This window comes from Aquarana catesbeiana, linkage group LG03 (genome assembly GCF_042186555.1).
Source record: "Aquarana catesbeiana isolate 2022-GZ linkage group LG03, ASM4218655v1, whole genome shotgun sequence".
NCBI lineage: Eukaryota > Metazoa > Chordata > Amphibia > Anura > Ranidae > Aquarana > Aquarana catesbeiana.
Window position 1 is genome coordinate 301199486 of NC_133326.1, and position 18637 is coordinate 301218122.

Sequence of the window (18637 nt, forward strand, 5' to 3'; positions counted from 1 at the left end):
TGTATTGGGTATACCAGTGTCCATCACCCGAAGGTGCCTATTTACCCATTAAGTTAATACTTTGGTTCCGTGTCCCATGATGTACTCCAAAAAAAGGATTTTACAGGTAAGCTGTTATAAAAATCCTATTTTTTTTCTTTTTTAGCATGGAGGAACCCTTGATATAACTTTCCGGTCTTAAGGAATCCCTAGCAATAATTACTATTCCAATAGCTCAGGGCACTTTAGCGTGGTTAGTGGGAAGAATGCTCCTTAATTGGTGGCCTGTGGGAAGAATGCCACTCCTAACCCCTTCGTGCCTAAATGTAAAACAAATCTGTGCCTAAGCCCAATTTTGCAACTTTGACCTGTGTTAGTAAAACCGTACATATCATCACAAGTACTTTGTGCATCCAGGTGGATTATACCGTGTTTTTTCCAGGACAAATTGGGCTTTTATTTGCTGGTAATAGGTAACGGATATCGCCTGATTTATTTAATTTTTTATTATAAAAAGAAAACTGGCCCAAAATGGTAAAAAAAAAAATACTTTTTTTAAAATTTTAACTGTATATTTCTTGCTGCTACCATAGCCTTCCACCAACGAACAACCCAAAGAAAATACTCCCACTCCTGGCGATCGCAGCGATACCACATATGTTTATGTTAGTTGTTGTTTGTACTTTTAGTACAGCCCAGAAACAATAGTGCGCATTTTTTTATCCTGCCTAAAACACACACCAACGCTAACTGATACTAATTTTAAAAAAAAATCCTGTCCAAAAAATACTGACCTTGACCTTTGACCTTGACACAAACACTAACCCTGACACTGACTGAGATCAAACTTTGATCTAGTTACTTTAAAAAAAAATATATATATATATTTTATTAATAATAATAATAATAATAATATTTTCCTATCTCTGTAAGGACAGCGAGTGATGTATCTTCTGCGTTCATTCATAGAGACAGAAATCACGGGGGCGAGCTTCACAGTAACTGATCACTGTGGTAGCCCATCAGAGGCTATCACAGCGATCAGGTGACCCGGAATTGGACGTCCTGGGTCCTGATCGTTAGAACGGGGCTCTCGGTGAGATCCCAATCACTGTGCTGGGGGCGTGCTTCCAGTGCAAAAAGCCGAGTGCAGTGGGGCCACATGTTTGTGTGACATCAGCCCCTTTCCTCCGATACCCCTAACTAAAATCTACTGGAACCAATTTCCTGCAGAAGTCACCTAGTTAGTAGACTCCACCTGTGTGTAATTTAATCTCAGTATAAATGTAGCTGTTATGTGAAGCAAAACTCTGTGTGTGGCAAAAAACGAACAGTGCACATCACCCTAAACACATCATCCCCACCGTGAAACATGGTGATGGCAGCATCATGTTGTGGGGATGTTTTTCTTCAGCAGGTATAAGAAAGCTGGTCAGAGTTGATGGGAAGATGCCAAATACAGGGCAATCTTAGATGAAAACCTGTTAGATTCTGCAAAAGACTTGAGATTGGGGCAGAGGTTCACCTTCCAGCAGGACAACAACCTTAAACATACAGAGCTACAATGGAATGTTTTTGATCAAAGCATATTCATGTGTTAGAATGGCCCAGTCAAAGTGTAGACCTAAATCCATTTGAGAATCTGTGGCAAGACTTGGAAATTGCTGTTCACAGACGCTCTCCATCCAATCTGACAGAGATTGAGCTATTTTGCAAAAGAGAATGGACAAAAATGTCACTCTAGATGTGCAAAGCTGGTAGAGACATCCCCAAAAAAGACTTGCAGCTGTGAAAGGTGGTTCTTCAAAGTAATGACACAGGGGGGCTGAATACAAATGCATGCCACACTTTTCACATTTATTTGTAAAAAAAATTGAAAACCGTTTATTATTTTCATTCCACGTCACAATTATGTGTGTTATTTGTGTTGGTCTATCACATAAAATCCCAATGAAATACATTTACATTTTTTGGTTGTAACATGACACAATTTAGAAACTGCTGGTAATATAGGCTTACATCTTCTAGGCATTGCCCAAGGAAGAGTATGTAAACTGTATGTCCGGAGACTTGAGGGCTTGAATGTGAAATCAGAGTTGAGTCTAACCGGAACTGCTGTATTTTCAGTCCAGCTTGGATTTACACTTTAAAGGATGAAAGTATTTAGAGAAATTAATATTAGACATATACAAACTTTTGAACGCATATCCCATGCAGACGCTGGGAAAACACCTACTGTATATGTTGAAGTGGGAGAAAATTTGAGGGGAAGAACTGTCCACAGAAACCTGGCAAGTCATTTGGTCACAGGTGGACTTTGCACTTTGTATAAGGAAAATTTCAATAAAATATTATATTTTTGGTATCTAACCCCAGAACTCCTGCATACTATACACCATGACGCTAGTGATCGGTGTTGGTGTTGCCTATGAGCTAAGGGCTCCTTTGTTTATATTTTTTGGAGTTGCCCCCAAATTAAACCTTTCTGAAAAATCTGTCCATCAGATGCTTCCTTTTTGATTCCACACTCCCTTTTACTCCTAAATTGTTCTTGCTGGACCTTTCCCCTCAAACTCTTTCAAAACTGCACAAGAAGTTATTAAAGCATATACTCACGGTGGCTAAATGCCTCATTGCCCTCAATTAGGAAACAGAAAATGCCACCCTCTCAGGCAGCATTATATGCTAGAATTAGGGTTGTGGAATATTTGGAACTGCTGACTGCACGCTTGAAGAACACAGAGGATAGACATCAGTGCAGCTATACAGGAGGCCAAAGAAAGCTAGGAGAAAAGGAATAAAGAAGAAGAGGAGCAGATCCGCCTCTCTCCACGCCCCAAGCTCGAAAGACTAATACAAGAGTAGAGAGATGTTTAAGCCAATTATGTTAGTTAATATGAAGGTATCCTCCACAATCTTGTGTCAACTTTAGAGGTTCTATACCGAATTGCCGGCTACTTTGGCTTATTATTTGCATAGATCATATGTGCTAGTGATTATTGGCACTTGAGCGTCCCCATAGCCTGGTTTGTCTATGGATAACTGTTAAATCTCATTAACATCTCCATTGTTCTCTTTCTATGAGCTTTGCTATACGGTGAGCTGTATACCTTTTTCCTGTTTCTTGTATTGAAAAATATTTACTAAAAACTGTTATTTACAAAAAAAAAATGTAGAACATTTTCCAGGATCAAGTTAAATCTTCTCTGCTTGATCAGGACCAGATTGCTCAGCTGAACCTGGGATCTGGGGGTGAGATGTTTCCATTAGAGACTATGATTTTTTTTTTTTATGAAGCTGGCTCTTTACCAAAACCAGAATGTCATTTCAACAGAGAGAAAATTGTTCTGACTGGAGTTACACCTACTGAAGTCTACCTGAGTACTTTGTGAATCCAGACACAGCATGGTAGTCTGTCCTTGTGTGTTTTTGTTGGATTGAACTAAAGGATCAGAAGCAGAATACTGGTACTTCCTCAGTCAAAATGCAGTAATAATGGCAGTATGAGAAAGATGATCAAATATTTTTGGTGTGCTTAGATAACACAGATTTGTTTTCACAGTCCAAAACAGGTTTTCTCAACTAGGGTTCATTCAGAAGTTGCTAGGGGTTCCTTGAGCTTTAAGAGATTTCTGCTTCTCAGATGAGTAACCACTGACACCAGTGATCTTTTTACCTATCTATAAGGGGGCATTCTTTCCAGTGATCACAAATGTAAGAAGCATTGTCCCACTGACCGTCACCATAATTTAACATGACCTCTAAAATTAAAAATATTATCAGGGCTTCCCTGAAGTCAAAAAGTTATTTCAAGGGTTCCTCGATGTTAAAAAGGTTGAGAAAGGTCAGTCTAAAATATAGCAGGACTGTATTCATAACAAATTTAATTAAATTGTTTCTGCTTTTTGGCCACAAGATGTCACTAGAGACAATTTAGCATGCCTGATTGTAGTCAGTGTAGTGAACCCTAAGGCTTCATGTACACGGGACGTTTTTACAAACAATCCTGAACGATTTAACTTGACAGATAGTAACCCACATTTAAAACGTCCGTTTTGCCACATTTGCATGCCGTGTTTAGTGGTGTTTTGCCGTGTTTGCGTTTAGAAGCTTTTTTTTTTTTTTTTTTTGTCAAAATAGCCAAAACTGAAAAACGCCTGTGAAAGAAATGCGGCTAAATGTGAGTTACCGCATTTAGCCGCCTATAGAAGCGTTTGGCGCTTGAAATGTCTGTAAACTCAGCTTCTAAATTTTTTTTTGCGTTCCAAAAAATGCCTCTAAACTCAACTGCCTAGAAACTACTATAAACGACCCTGTGTACATGTCCTGTTAAGATAACATAGAGGAGAGTTCAGTAGCAGTTGAAAAAAACTCCCAACTGCTCCTAAACGTCCGTTTACCAGCAGCAGTGTACATGAGGCCTTATGTGGTTGAGGCTAAAATGTGTTTTGAACATTAAATAGCTTTCTTGTTTCTTTGTTCAATCAATGTTGAATGTTAAACTGTTGTGCCAAAGTAACTCTTCTGCATATCTGAAATCTGCACTTTTTTTTCCAGAAATGTCTGAATATGATACAAGTGTGATGTCTGTATTTTTGTAATTTTCCCAGACTTTGCGGGTGCCATTGAGCCTGAAATATGCCTGTCCTTCAGAAAGCACATGGAAGCTGGCTGTATCATCCTTACTTAAAGTGCTCTCAGTTGGGTTACCTGTTGCACGGCAGCATGCTTCCTCTGGGAAATTTGACAGCATGTGGCCAGAACTTGCCAACACCTTTGAGGACTTTTTATTTACAAAAAGGTATGAAGAAATGAATGTTTTGTTGACCGATATTACCAATACCTTTTACATGAATCAGTACCATTAGGCTTCCCATTGGATGTGAAAAGTGCCCTTGTTTTTGCTACAGTACTAAATATAACATGAACCATTGTCAAATTTCAGTACTCTGATATCCGAATATGTATACCCTACTCTCATATTGTAATTTGCGCACAGAAACAGTTATATGTTTTGTAATCAGCTACCATCTAGCAATCATTTTGCTTCTCTGTCCAACCAGTCATTTTGCTGCTCAATGGATAGTGGTGGTATTTCTCCAGGAAGTGTGCTAATGACAGGATTACTGGGTTGAAATAAAAGTAAAATCCTTAAAAATGGAAACTAATGTAGCCAACGCCCCCTCACCTCATGTCCTATCTCAAACCAGCACTGTCCCCGTCTGCATCAGCGCTGGTTTTTCTCTCTCCTCACAGGACACAGATGCAGCAGGGGGAAACATTGGTTCCTGCTGCTGTCAATCAAATTCTGTGGAGATGGAGTGAGGGCGGGACAGAGCCACGCTATGTGTGTCTATGGACGAACATAGCCCGGCTCGGGAGTGAGCCCTCACATGCACCCCCATAGCAAGCAGCTCACTATGGTGGTGCACGCAGGAGAGGAGGATCCTACAGCACCAGCCAGGGACCCTAGAAGATGAGGTTCAGTTTTGCATTGTGCAATACAATTGCACAGAGCAAGTAAGTATAACATATTTGTTATTTTACAAAAAAAAACCCTTTACCACCACTTTAAAGGATTTTGTATATCAGTATACGGTTCACTTTAAGTGACTATCATTTTATTCATTTATTGTACTTTTATTCATTTATTGCTATTTAAAGTTCTACCTTCTAATGAATCCCAAAATAATATGAAGTATGCCTTTAAATGATAAATGTATCTTTGGGAACATGCTCCCACAGTGACTCTGTGATCCAAGCCCTCTGTGTGACAGCAGTACAGGGAGAAGTTCATTCACAGAGTTCTGTGAATCAACTGCAAGTACCGACACCCTTTGTGGCTATCGGCTTGTAGTTCTCAGTGAACTACCACGCAGTTGTTAAGCACTGTGGTAGTTAATTGATTTTTCCTGTCAGTGTGAAGTTGCCTGCCTGTAAGATGTATGGGCAGACAGCTTACACTGACAGTCTGTAGGAGTCCTGCATGGCACCCGCATTCTACTGATTGCTGGTGCAATGCTTTCCGGGCCTCTAAAAAAAAAAAAATAATAATAATAAATGTACATTTTTTTTACCTGCAAAAAAAATTTGCATTTATAATTTTTTTTTTTTTTTTTGAACTTTTGAAAGGTGAACTTATAGGCATTTTAAGGTAATGCAGTAAGATAAATAGTCACATTCAGTAACCCATAACAACCAACTGGAATTCATCTTCTTTTGATCAGACTTTAGGCTGAACACCAGGGAAAGGAAAAATGTTCCCTAACAGTGAAACTGGCCCCACACTGCAGGGGTTAAATGCCTGATTAGATCGAGAGGGGAATCTACTTGATTCTCCACTCCTGAAGGCTCCCTTAAGACTTGTCCCTGCTGCCTCTTTTTAACTATGCTCAAGCAGTCGCAGGTCATTTGATGTCATTAAGTACAATGCAAAACCCATAGCCCTTCGTTAACGCGAGGATGCCAAGCAGTCCAGTCCAGCAGGGGAGCATAGGGGAGTAGAGAAGAGCAGAGAATTTGGTACAGTAAAACCACTTTTTACAGCCCCCAAGACCTAAGAGAGCATTTAATTCTTGATGTGCAGGGGCAGCCCCAGGGCAAGGGAGCATTTTTCTTTTTCAAGGAGATGGACTTTAGGAAAGTAAGTTGAGATTGGCTACTTTATTATTTTTATTTTTTATTTTTTTTGTTGTTATTTCCATTCTTTGCATTACCAAATAAATAAGCCTATTTCTATGAAAGCTGGACCACTTTCTGCATTTTATTGTTTCAGGAAATACAGCTAAAATGAATTAGTTTCATTGCTTGTGATGCCATTTCCTGTGGGTAAACATAAGCAATGTGCTTTCTGACTGCCGCACAGAATTGTAGCATTGTCACTAATTGAGCCATGCATTAAATGCCCCCTTAACAACAGAAATAGTTATAGAAAAATGTGTAAAGGAAGTACTCACTGATCATTTTTAACATTTTTCATAACAACAGGTTTGACATTTATGTTTTAACACAGGGGGTATCATTGCCAAGACATATTTTGCGATCTTATTCAGAGGCTGAAACAAAAACTCAATGGACTGCAACGTTTTACTTTAAACCGCTTCAGCCCCGGAAGAATTTACCCTCTTCCTGACCAGAGCACTTTTTGCGATTCGGCACTGCGTCACTTTAACTGACAATTGCGCGGTCGTGCGACGTGGCTCCCAAACAAAATTGACGTCCTTTTTTCCCACAAATAGAGCTCTCTTTTGGTGGTATTTGATCACCTCTGCGGTTTTTATTTTTTGCGCTATAAACCAAAAAATAGCGACAATTTTGAAAAAAACACATTATTTTTTACTTTTTGCTATAATAAATATCCCCAAAAAATAATTTAAAAACATTTTTTTTCCTCCGTTTAGGCCGATACATATTCTTCTACATATTTTTGTTAAAAAAAAATCGCAATAAGCGATTATTGATTGGTTTGCGCAAAAGTTATAGCGTTTACAAAATAGGGGATAGTTTTATGGCATTTTTATTAATAATTTTTTTTTTTACTAGTAATGGCGGCGATCAGCGATTTTTATTGTGACTGCGACATTATGGCGGACACATTTTTGACACATTTTTGGGACCATTGTCATTTATACAGCAATCAGTGCTATAAAAATGCACTGATTCCTGTGTAAATGACACTGGCAGTGAAGGGGTTAAGTCAGTACTAGAGAGAGAGATTTCTAACTGTAGGGGGGATGGGCTAGCTGTGGCACATCACTGATCTCTGCTCCCGATGACAGGGAGCAGAGATCAGTGAGCCTGTCACTAGGCAGAATGGGGAGATGCTTGTTTACATCAGCATCTCTCCGTTCATCCTCTCTGTGAGGCAATCGTGGGTATCCCCGCGGCGATCGAGTCCGTGGGACCCACAACCTGACTCACGGAGCTCCCGCCCGGCGCGCACGCAATGGCACGGCGGGGAATTCAACTGGGACTTACAGGTAAGCCCATTTGCCCAGCCGTGCTATTCTGCTGACGTACATGGGCGTGCACCAGTCGGGAAGTGGTTAAGAAAAAATTATTTCAATGTTTCCTTTAGTTTTGGATAGAGTGGAGAGAGATTAGAACACATATTCCATTCTTATTGCTGTCTGTGTCCTCGTTGGGTAGATTCATTCTCTCTATTTGTCCTGTTTAACATTATCATTGAAAGTGAAAGTAATAGAAAATCACAAATTTTGGGTTGTCCCCAGAAAAACAATAGAGGGAAAGTCTTCCAATGGGAACACTGGTTTTAGTAACCTGGGAGGGGTACCCAAGGGTTTCCATTAATTTGCAGGAATTTCCTGTTTTCCTGCTTTTTCTCACTTCCTGTTTCCTGGGACAGGAAATTAACATAAATGGGGCACAGATGGCAAAAAATAAACCAACAGGTGTTCTAACCCTCCCTTACTCTATCCAAAATGACAAAATAAAGTGTTGTTCATTGTTCTGCTTTAAGTTTTTGAGGTTACTGTACTAGTTCATTGTACTTTGATGTTGCCTTTCATGTTTCCAGTGCGATGCACAACAAGACTGGTTGCTATGAGCAACAGGAACAGATCTTCTTCGGACACTTTTATGCATGAGTCTCATTGCAGCACACATTCAAACACTGGCATTTATAGACAGTTAAATAGCAGCACAAAAATGAAAATTCTCTTTTGTCAAGTCAAAAATAGCAACGCCTCTGGCATTGAGGCTTGCAAGTGATACAAATGGAACAGTGCTCAAATATGTCCCCCATTTTGGTAGGAATCCAGTCCAAATCATGTAAATTCTTCTATGCCGGTCTTTAATCCCTTACTTGTCATAAATCAATAATGTGATCTGCAGAATTTCTCTCTGTGTAATATGTGAGAAGTGGGGGCGAGGAGACAAATATCAAATATCTATTGCTGGTAACTTAAGCAAGTTGATTGAAAAATTGCCAAGCAAATAAGAGATTGTCTGTCTGCGGATAAAGCTGTTTGTAATGAGTACAAGCTGTGCAGTAATTGGGTTATAGTGCTCCTGATGGGGGAAAATGTCTACTCATAAAAACAAGACATCAGTAGATGGCTGCTGGTTACTGTCTTTTGCCTCCAACATCCTAACGGGCCACTGATGATCATTGAATGTGTACTACTGTTGTGTTGTGTTTTTTTTTTTTTTATACAAATGTATGGCTAGAATACATCGTGCTCATTATTCTTGTTAATTTGGTCGGATTAGCTCCAAATATGATATTGTGATATATTTATATTCAGTCAAGTGCACATAAGAATGTTATTTTTAATAATCCATTTAATATAACATATTTGTCCCAAGCAGTCCTATAATTAGGTGCAGTTACTCATAGCAATTAATCTGAAGACCTCTTATATTGGTCTGACTTCAGCAAAGTGAATTTTGATTGGTCGCTTTGGGTTACTGCCCTTGGGGATTAGCATCTAAGAATAACCTACCTTTAGTTATGTAAAAGTAATTTACTACTTTTGTCATAACGGATCTCCATTGGCTAGGGTAGGTTTTTGGGCTGTCAGATTGTATGGAATTTTCAGGCCGGTAACCTGTCGTTGTTCAGAATAAAATCAATATATTAAGCAGTGCATTTCTACCCAAAATATATTATATGCATAACTATACATCTGATGTGGCACTATATATTCACATGTAATAAGATGAAATATGCATAATACAGAGTGTATACATTAATATAAACGCTCACAAAATGTAGTGGGAAAACACTTAAAGCGGAGTTCCACTCCAGTGCCACATTTGGCACCTTTCGGGGGGGGAGTGGGTACCTGTTTTTGACAGATACCAGTACCCACTTCTGAGAGATCTCACCACAGCAAGGTCACTCGGAAGTTCGGCCCCCCGCCGCCGGGCCATTCAGAAAGCGCAGCGCACTTCGCACGTGCACAGTAGGGAACCGTCTGTGAAGCCAAAAGGCTTCACTGCCAGGTTCCCTTACTACGAATGGTGGCCAATGGAAACATGGGCTTGGGTGCTGACATTGCTGGATTGCAGGACAGGTAAGTCCTAATATTAAAAGCCAGCAGCTACAGTATGTGTAGTAGTAGTATTTGTTAATTTTTTGCTGGGGAGGCGGAACTCCTCTCTAAGTGTTCTCTCACACCATGCAAGGGGCAAAAGTAAATAATAAAATAGTCCAAACAAGAAATCTTCTGTGGTGCCAGAATCTTCAGTGATATGTGGGTCGGCTCACTTCTGTATTGGACCTTAAAGCTTCCTAAGAGGTTCAAACAGCTTTATCCATATATGGGCACACCATTCAATCTATCTTTAGTAATTGCTCTTCCAACAGACGTTAACCAAAAGTAAATAATAGAAAAAAGTCCAAACAAAAAAAATCTTCTGTGGTGCAATGTGCCAGAAACTTCTGTGATAATATTGATGATGACCCTCCTCCTTAGACAATAACACACACTTCACCCAGTGATATGTGGGTCTGCTCAGTTCTGTTTTGGACCTCAAAGCTTTCTAAGAGGTCAGAACCCACAACTCACAATCATAGGAGTGGCATAAAATAAAAAGGAAGATTAATAGTGCTCTCTGTATACTATTTATTTCTATAAAAAGGTTAGAAACACACTCACTTCATATATATATATATATATATATATATATATATATATATATATATATATATATATATATTAAATATCACTTAAAGATACTCTGGCTCACCACCAGTTCCCAGGAATATAGCGTGATGACAGCATCGGCGGTAAGTTTTTATCCCTTTTTTTATTCAAATAAATCATATACAGAGAGCACTATTGGTCTCCCCTTCTATTTTATGTCATTTCTATGATTGTGAGTTGTGAAAGATGTCTGTTGGAGGAGCAATTACTGAAGATAGATCTGAATGGTGTGCCCATATTTAGATGACGTTATTTTAACCTCTTAGGAAGCTTTGAGGTCCAATACAGAGGTGAGCAGACCCACATATCACTGAGTGAAGTGTGTGTTATTGTGGAAGGAGGACGGTCATCATCAATATTATCACAGAAGATTCTGTGCATATTGCACCACAGAAGATTTTTTGTTTGGCCATTTTTCATTCACTTTTGGTCAATGCATGGTGCTTGAGGACACCACTGCTTTATATATTGATATTATACAAGGGTTTTGTGGAATCACTGATTGCTATATGCTTGCTACTAATTAGGGAGTAGGGTGATTGCGCAAATTGCTTTATGTTAACCTTTTTCAGTTGTCCGGAATAAAGCCTGCTGCTGTGGTTGTCTGCAGATCTTCTAGACATGAATGTTTGTGGCATATGGACACACATTTATATAGAACGATACTTTAGCAGTTGGAAAATGTGCTGCTTTAGGACTTGCATTTTACACTACAGGATTCCAGCTTTTAGAGCATCTGAAAAAACAAGATGCACAACTTGGCGGTTTAATTGTGTAAAACTTTGGATTTCTGTAGGATGGTCAGTGTTCTTTCTGAAGAACCTGATCATTTCATAGGAACTGTAAAGGTTGGAATACGTTAGCAAGCCTTTGCTAATGGACTTCCCCTTTTTCACTGATTGTGAATTGTGATAGGGAGGAAAACATCTTGTGTAGGAACTAGTAAAGGTTATCTACCAAAAAGGTAAATTAGGGCGTGTGAAATGATGTTGGCACAAAGGGTCAGATGCAAATGTAATTATTTCTTTTCTAAGTAAATGGCTGATTATTTTTTTTTTTATATAACTTTGAAATGTTATTCCACACACAGCATCACTTTACTTCCTGGAACTACCACCAGAGTAATGCTGTTTTTTCTTCTTTTTTTTTTCTCTCTAGCTCACCTCCAGATAATCTTTCAATTGAAGAGTTTCAAAGAAATGAGAGTATTGATGTAGAGGTGAGTGGAGGAAGAAGAGAGCTCCCTTTGTAATGCCATCTGTGTGAGGTGGGGGGGGGGGGGGGGGAGGCGAGGCGAACGTCAATATTCTGTTGCTAGTAACTTGAGCAAGCTCATAGAAATATTCACAAGCAAATATAGATCTTCAGTGAATTAAGCTGTCACTTGTGATAACTATAAGCCAATCGACAGTGGATTACTGCTCCTAACCAAATGTTCAGACAGATTTATTATCGACATTGTTCAAAGCATAAATACTGAGCACGGAAGTGACAGTTCATACTCCCAAATGGTTTACTTGCTTGAAATCACCTGAAGGCAAATCCAGGGTATGTTTTACATACCTTTATATATTTAGCTATTCTGCATGTTAACAATTCCCTTTCATTCACTTGACAAGTGCAGAGTCGTGTGTTTGGGAGAAAAGTTGTTGGGTTTGCTTTTTTTTTCTCGTCACATTTTGTTGGGCTAGTCCAAAATGTTATGCAGCCTTTTGGATTTTACCTATTGATGATTTAAGTCAATGTAATTTAATTGGTCTTAAAGTGTATTTCCACCTTTGCAGCTAAATTGGGATAAAACCTACTTTATTTTTGTTACATGTCCCTAGTCACACATAATTTAAAAAAAATTAAATTGCAGCTTACCTTTTTAGATGGACCCTTCAGCAAGAAAAGAATCCTAGGTATTTCTTTTTGGGGGGTGGGCAACTTCGTTTGCCTTAATTAACCCTGTCTGTACTTTGTAGGCAGGTCTTCATTGTACTGTGCAGGCAGGTCTTCATTGTACTGTGCAGGCAGGTCTTCATTGTACTGTGCAGGCAGGTCTTCATTGTACTGTGCAGGCAGGTCTTCAGTGTACTGTGCAGGCAGGTCTTCAGTGTACTGTGCAGGCAGGTCTTCAGTGTACTGTGCAGGCAGGTCTTCAGTGTACTGTGCAGGCAGGTCTTCAGTGTACTGTGCAGGCAGGTCTTCAGTGTACTGTGCAGGCAGGTCTTCAGTGTACTGTGCAGGCAGGTCTTCAGTGTACTGTGCAGGCAGGTCTTCAGTGTACTGTGCAGGCAGGTCTTCAGTGTACTGTGCAGGCAGGTCTTCAGTGTACTGTGCAGGCAGGTCTTCAGTGTACTGTGCAGGCAGGTCTTCAGTGTACTGTGCAGGCAGGTCTTCAATTTTCAATTGTAACTAAATGTGATCATTGTCTGTCCTAGCAAAGTGTTGAGTACATGCTGGGCTTCTTGTATTTTATGTTAATGAGGATAGTCTTGGGACAGGCTCACGCTAATACTTGGTAGATACAGGCAGTTTTGCTTTTTTCGTTCAACCCAGCGGGCTGAAAAAATAAAACTGAGGAGCTTGCCAGGAGCTTGCTGTACTAATTATGTGACTGGCTCTGGTTACATGTCTTACAATATGGGGCTTATACACACTAGCACTGGTCACAATTTCTCATAGCAGTGGTAACTCATAGAGCTGAACAGGGGGACAGTTAGCTAGTTTTTGTGGTGATGCTAACTCTGCTTCTTCACAATATGTTTAATGGCTTAAGTTTTTTTTTTCTTTTTAAGAGCCTTGTGCTTGAAAACATTCAACTTGAGTATAAATGCATAAAAATGCAACTTCAGACTACCTTAATGAACTTAAGGTGATAAGTTCACCTTCTTAAAAAAAAAAAGAAATGCACATCTTTTTGAAGGTAAAAAAATCTGCATTTATTTTGTTTTTTGGGAGCCTGGAAAGCAATGCACCCAAGATCAGCAGATCATGGATGTAATGCAGGTCTCTTGTAGACTCTGTGTGTAAGCTGTCTGCCCGTACATTGTACGGCCAATCAGTTACACACTAGCAGGAAGCATTGATGAACTACCACAGCGCTCAACCACGCCATGGTAGTTCATTGAGAATTTCAAGCCAACAGCCATAATGGCTGCCAGACCTTGTAGTTTTCTATTGACTGAACTCTGTGAATGAGTGACGTGGCCGGCCCAGGTGGACGGATTCCCACTCAGCCATGTTCTTTGCAGAGTATGACAGCAAGCCAGGGAAGAGGATTGCCTGCCACCTGTCACATTGGGGAGCCGGGGAGGTTCAGAGGCCGGTGGATTTGTAACCTGTTACAAAAGGTGAACTTACCCTTTAATCCAAAACCAGTTTATAACAATGGCAAACTGACCGCTTTCTGACCATTGCACCTTCCTTCTGAAGCCCACATTCTGGGAGTAGGTAGACAACTCCGTGGTTGATGGAAATATCCACTCTAAGTATTCTATTGTGATCTTAGTAGAAAGTAGAGAAAACCATAAATTCACCTATAAATATGCTTGTGAATAGATGTTTACCTGTGCCTACACCAGGGGTCTTTAAACGACGGCCCTCCAGTTGTTCAGGAACTACAAAGCCCATCATGCCTAGTCATGTCTGTGCATGTCACAGTTTTATAATGCCTCATGGGATGTGTAGTTCTGCAACAGCTGGAGGGCCGTAGTTTGAAGATCCCTGGCCTACACATTCAATTTTGAATGCACTTTTTGGTTCTAAAGTTTTTTTTTATTTTTTTTTTAATTTAAGCTTGTAACAAAAGCTAAGGCCTTACAACGACATTCTTAAGAGTGTGTCATGGTGAGGAAAGTTGTTAAATAAACATTTATTGAGTAAATTTACTCTGGCTGTAGCGCTTTTTGGCCATCTAGTGTCCAAACCATATACACACAGGCTGTGTCTTTTCTACAATTGAGTACTGTCCGGGTGTATAGGCTGTAATAAAATGCTGAACCTATAGTATTTACAGGATAACTGAGAACTGCCTTCTTTTTTTAGGTTGTCCAGCTAATCAGCACAGAGATATTACCTTACGCCAATTTTATTCCCAAGGACTTTGTGGGTAAAATTATGACTATGCTCAACAAAGGTTCAATACATTCCCAGTCTTCTTCATTTACTGGTAAGTTTAAATTGGGCATGGCTTATAAAGACTTAACCTTGCACTTTTCTCCAGTGAAAATAGTTGTTTAACATCAGCTAATATCCCACACCTAATATCCTATAAGTACCTTAAGGGTCCATGCACTGGGCAGCAGAAAAAATACCAGAATTGCTGGCAGAAAAAAAGGAGCATAAAAAAGACTCACATTTATGCCCAGTACATACGATCGGAAAATCGTACAAAAATACAGATTTCGGAGCGATCCTACGATAATCTGATCGTTAGTGCAGAGCTTTCTCGAGCCAATCAGGACAGTTAATCCAAGATTATTTGATCGGACATGCACGAAAAAAAAAAATCGGACTATGCCAGATCGAAAATGCAATACAAATGCATTACAACACATGACATCACTTCCGAATTTTTATTCTGTTGTACGCAAATTTTGGTGACTTTAGTAAACTCAGCTGATTCGATCTGAGAATAGCATGCAAAAAAAAAACAAAAAACGAACAATCGTTCGCTTCATTGTGTGTACCGGCAGGTGTTTCTCCAAAACACTAGAAAAAATGTACACTTAAAAACACTTAACGAAACGCTGTGTTTAGGCACGTCAAGCAATTTTTTCTGCCTAAAATTTCCTCTGAAAAATTGACTTGTGATGGGTTTTTTCAGCCTGTAAATGCTTCTCTATAAATATGCCTCTAAACACCCAAATGTGCATGGACACATGGGCTAAAATATTATCTTTTTTTTTACGCAATCTATACACAAAATAACGCAACTTCTTTGATCAGTGTTAGGGAAAAAAAAAATTACTAATGTTGGGATAAAAAGTGTAAATATGATTTTACTATTTATCCTGTTTAAAATTGATGCTTCTGGTATGAATCATTGCAGAGCATTTACATTACAAATTTTAATAATGGTTTTTTGCCTTAAATTTTGTGTTTTCTTTTATTGCATTAATATTATTATTTATTATTTAAAAGACAGTTTAGAAAAATAGAAATAAACAAAAATCATTAGTAAAATAATAGAAACGGGAACAATGTGTTAATTAGAGCAAATTACGGGGTTAAAGGGTTAAATAGGAGAACATTTTTTTTTTTGGTCTTTGTCAGGTTGCAGATCGGAGCCCACCTCTTTGATCTGCAAATAAATACAACAGAGAATAAAATAGAGTAGATACAAAAGTAACAGTGCTACTTCGCATCTCTCTCTCACCTGAACAGTGTTTGCGAACACTGTCAGGTTGCTAGTTTTTGATGCAGTGGCTTCTACAGCTGCTGTGTTTACACAGCAACTTTTGGCTGTCATTTTCACAGCTGTAAATCACCGGCAAATATGAGGGGGTTTCAGTGGTTGGGGAGAAGAACAGGCTTTACTACACATGCACTGTGTACTTCAGTTAAGCTTTTTTAACAATATAGAGATGTATTACATTATATATATATATATATATATATATATATATATATATGAAAGACTAGGAATTGCAAAAATTGACTTTATAGGTGCACATGTTGGAATAAAAGTGTTTTAAATTTTTAATTGGATAAAGTTAAAAAGCTTTTGTACAAAACATAAAAAAATTCACACATCATACAAATGATGACATAAAATACTTGACCCTATGGACTTAAATAACACCTCCAATTGAGTATTTAAATCTAAAGAGTGATGGGTATAATGAGATATAACCAGTAACACTATCCACAAGAAGTAAAGTGCATGGAGTGGTTGAGTCACAGTCAGAGGTCACAAGGAGATTTTCCGCTCTACATGTTGCACGCACAATTGTGCTTCTTCAGGAGCTTATAGATCTAATTGACATGTAAAAAACATCAAATGAGTATACATATATAAATAATATGCTATCCAGTACAAGAGACAATGTAAACAAAAGAATGATCATTTCAATGGGGTCTAGCAAGGGAAAAACCCAAGTCTGCTGACCACCGGGGGAAGAGGAGCAGAAACCTCCCATGGGGGCATAGCTACATGTTAAAATGAGTTGAGAAAGGGGGATTCCCTGTATAACATATAAGATTTTGCAAAATATATTCATAGAAATAAATACTCGCATATTATGTAGATTTGTAAAATACTAGGTTGTAGGGGTCATGTGTGAATGAATTCAGACAGGTAATCCCCACTATTGAGATAATAATAGAATTCTAAAAAATAAAAAAAAATTTGAAAAAAAGGAAAAATAATAGTAGAAAATATATACTAATGACTATTTATATTTGTCCATGTGATATCTAAGAACTATATAGAGCGATGGTTGGTAACCATAGACACCGGGGATTGGTTTGTATAGGCACACATGGGGAAGAGGGTGTAATCTGCCACCACGATTTAAGCTAGCGATTAACGCTGCAACATTAATCAATAAGGCAAGCTGTCCAATAGTTGATAAACAACTCAAGCAAGCGCTGCCTAATAAGTAAGAAGCAGAGATAACAAATAAAAAGTCCAATGAGTAAACAAGATGAAAGAAAGTGCCATAACGGCACAAACATATACTTAGTAATTAGCGTCCAATAACAGTAGAAAAGATTTTACCTTAGGTTTAAAAATAGCTCATATAAGGAAATCAAAGCATGCGTGTAATCCCCAATGGAAGTGCAGGCCTAAATGAACAGTCTGGGGGCAGCCGTTTATAACTGCGTCCCAGCCGGAAATACATAAGCTATGGGCGACAATGACGATAACCGCCATAGCCGCAGGCTGCCGCGAACCTCCGCTAGTTACGGCAGAAGGCGGCCAATGAGGCGGCAGTAGAGGTGGGGCAAGAGGAGAGCAGGGACCCTGCGTGATTACGTGAAGTACCACGTCGCTCCTAAGGAGCGATAATGGTACGGGACGCCCAACCTGCTGCGCACGCTTTAATCCATCTTTACTGCTTGTATATATGCAGCAGACGTGGAAAGGGCGGACAGAAGAGAGGCCGATGCACAGCCAAAAGCCCCACCAATCACCGCGTACCCGGCCAAAAGGAGCAACCAGGTGGGCGGCGGTGTGTGGACACATGGGCGGAAGAAGGGCCCCAATTACAAAGACAGGTCAGCTCCAAGCAAGCAACCCAAAGCAAATGACCATAGTATAGAAAAAACTTGTATAGATAGACTACCAAAGATGCAAGAACATCATCCATATATAGCCATACACATATAAAAGTAAAAAAACTTTGATATCAATAATCCATAACCCTAAACAGTCATAAAAGGCTGGTTGTGTTTAACCTGCAATAAACATAAACAGTTTTCTCAATTTGTAGGATTTAAAACTCAGTTGCAGAACAGTATTTTTTATAAAGAACTTGAGACAGTAAACATAAGAGCAATCAAGCTCAGCTAAATGGGCAATAAATAGACACCAATTGTGACACTATCAAAGGGAGATCCCCTAAGAGTGAATTAAAGGGATAATGACAACAAAAGTGAAATTGGCATAATTCTGTTGGGGCTGATAAATACAATCATGGTATATTAATGAGGCAAGAAATATATCAGGCAGAGCGACAGACTATAGAAAAGTCTTGTATGATTGCCTTTCATTTAGACCAGGTGAGCGTATAGCATTTCAACTTTCAATCCAGAGGGTTTCTTTCTGGAGAATCACTTTGTCCCATTCTCCTGCTCTGTAATCTCTAGGGATGATGGCCAGAACACAAAACGAGACAGAACAAGTGTCAAATCTGTGATGAAAATCAAGGTGTCAACTGACCAGGGTCAGCATTTTTCCGTTACCAGATGTATAAATGTGATCACTTATCCTCTGTCTCAATTGTCTGGCCGTCTTCCCCATATAGAAGGCTCCACATTTACAATTCATCAAATAC

The 18637-nt window shown here is 39.1% G+C and overlaps 1 protein-coding gene across 2 annotated transcripts in view; it reads left to right on the forward strand.

Annotated features, from left to right (window-relative positions):
• MON2 (MON2 homolog, regulator of endosome-to-Golgi trafficking) overlaps positions 1 to 18637 on the forward strand; it is a 230655-nt gene that overhangs the window by 164180 nt on the left and 47838 nt on the right. For both annotated transcript variants that reach the window (XM_073620251.1, XM_073620252.1), the window contains 3 exons: positions 4590 to 4780; positions 11808 to 11868; positions 14682 to 14805. In XM_073620251.1, coding sequence (XP_073476352.1) covers positions 4590 to 4780; positions 11808 to 11868; positions 14682 to 14805 — 376 coding nt within the window. The remainder of the gene's footprint in view (positions 1 to 4589; positions 4781 to 11807; positions 11869 to 14681; positions 14806 to 18637) is intronic.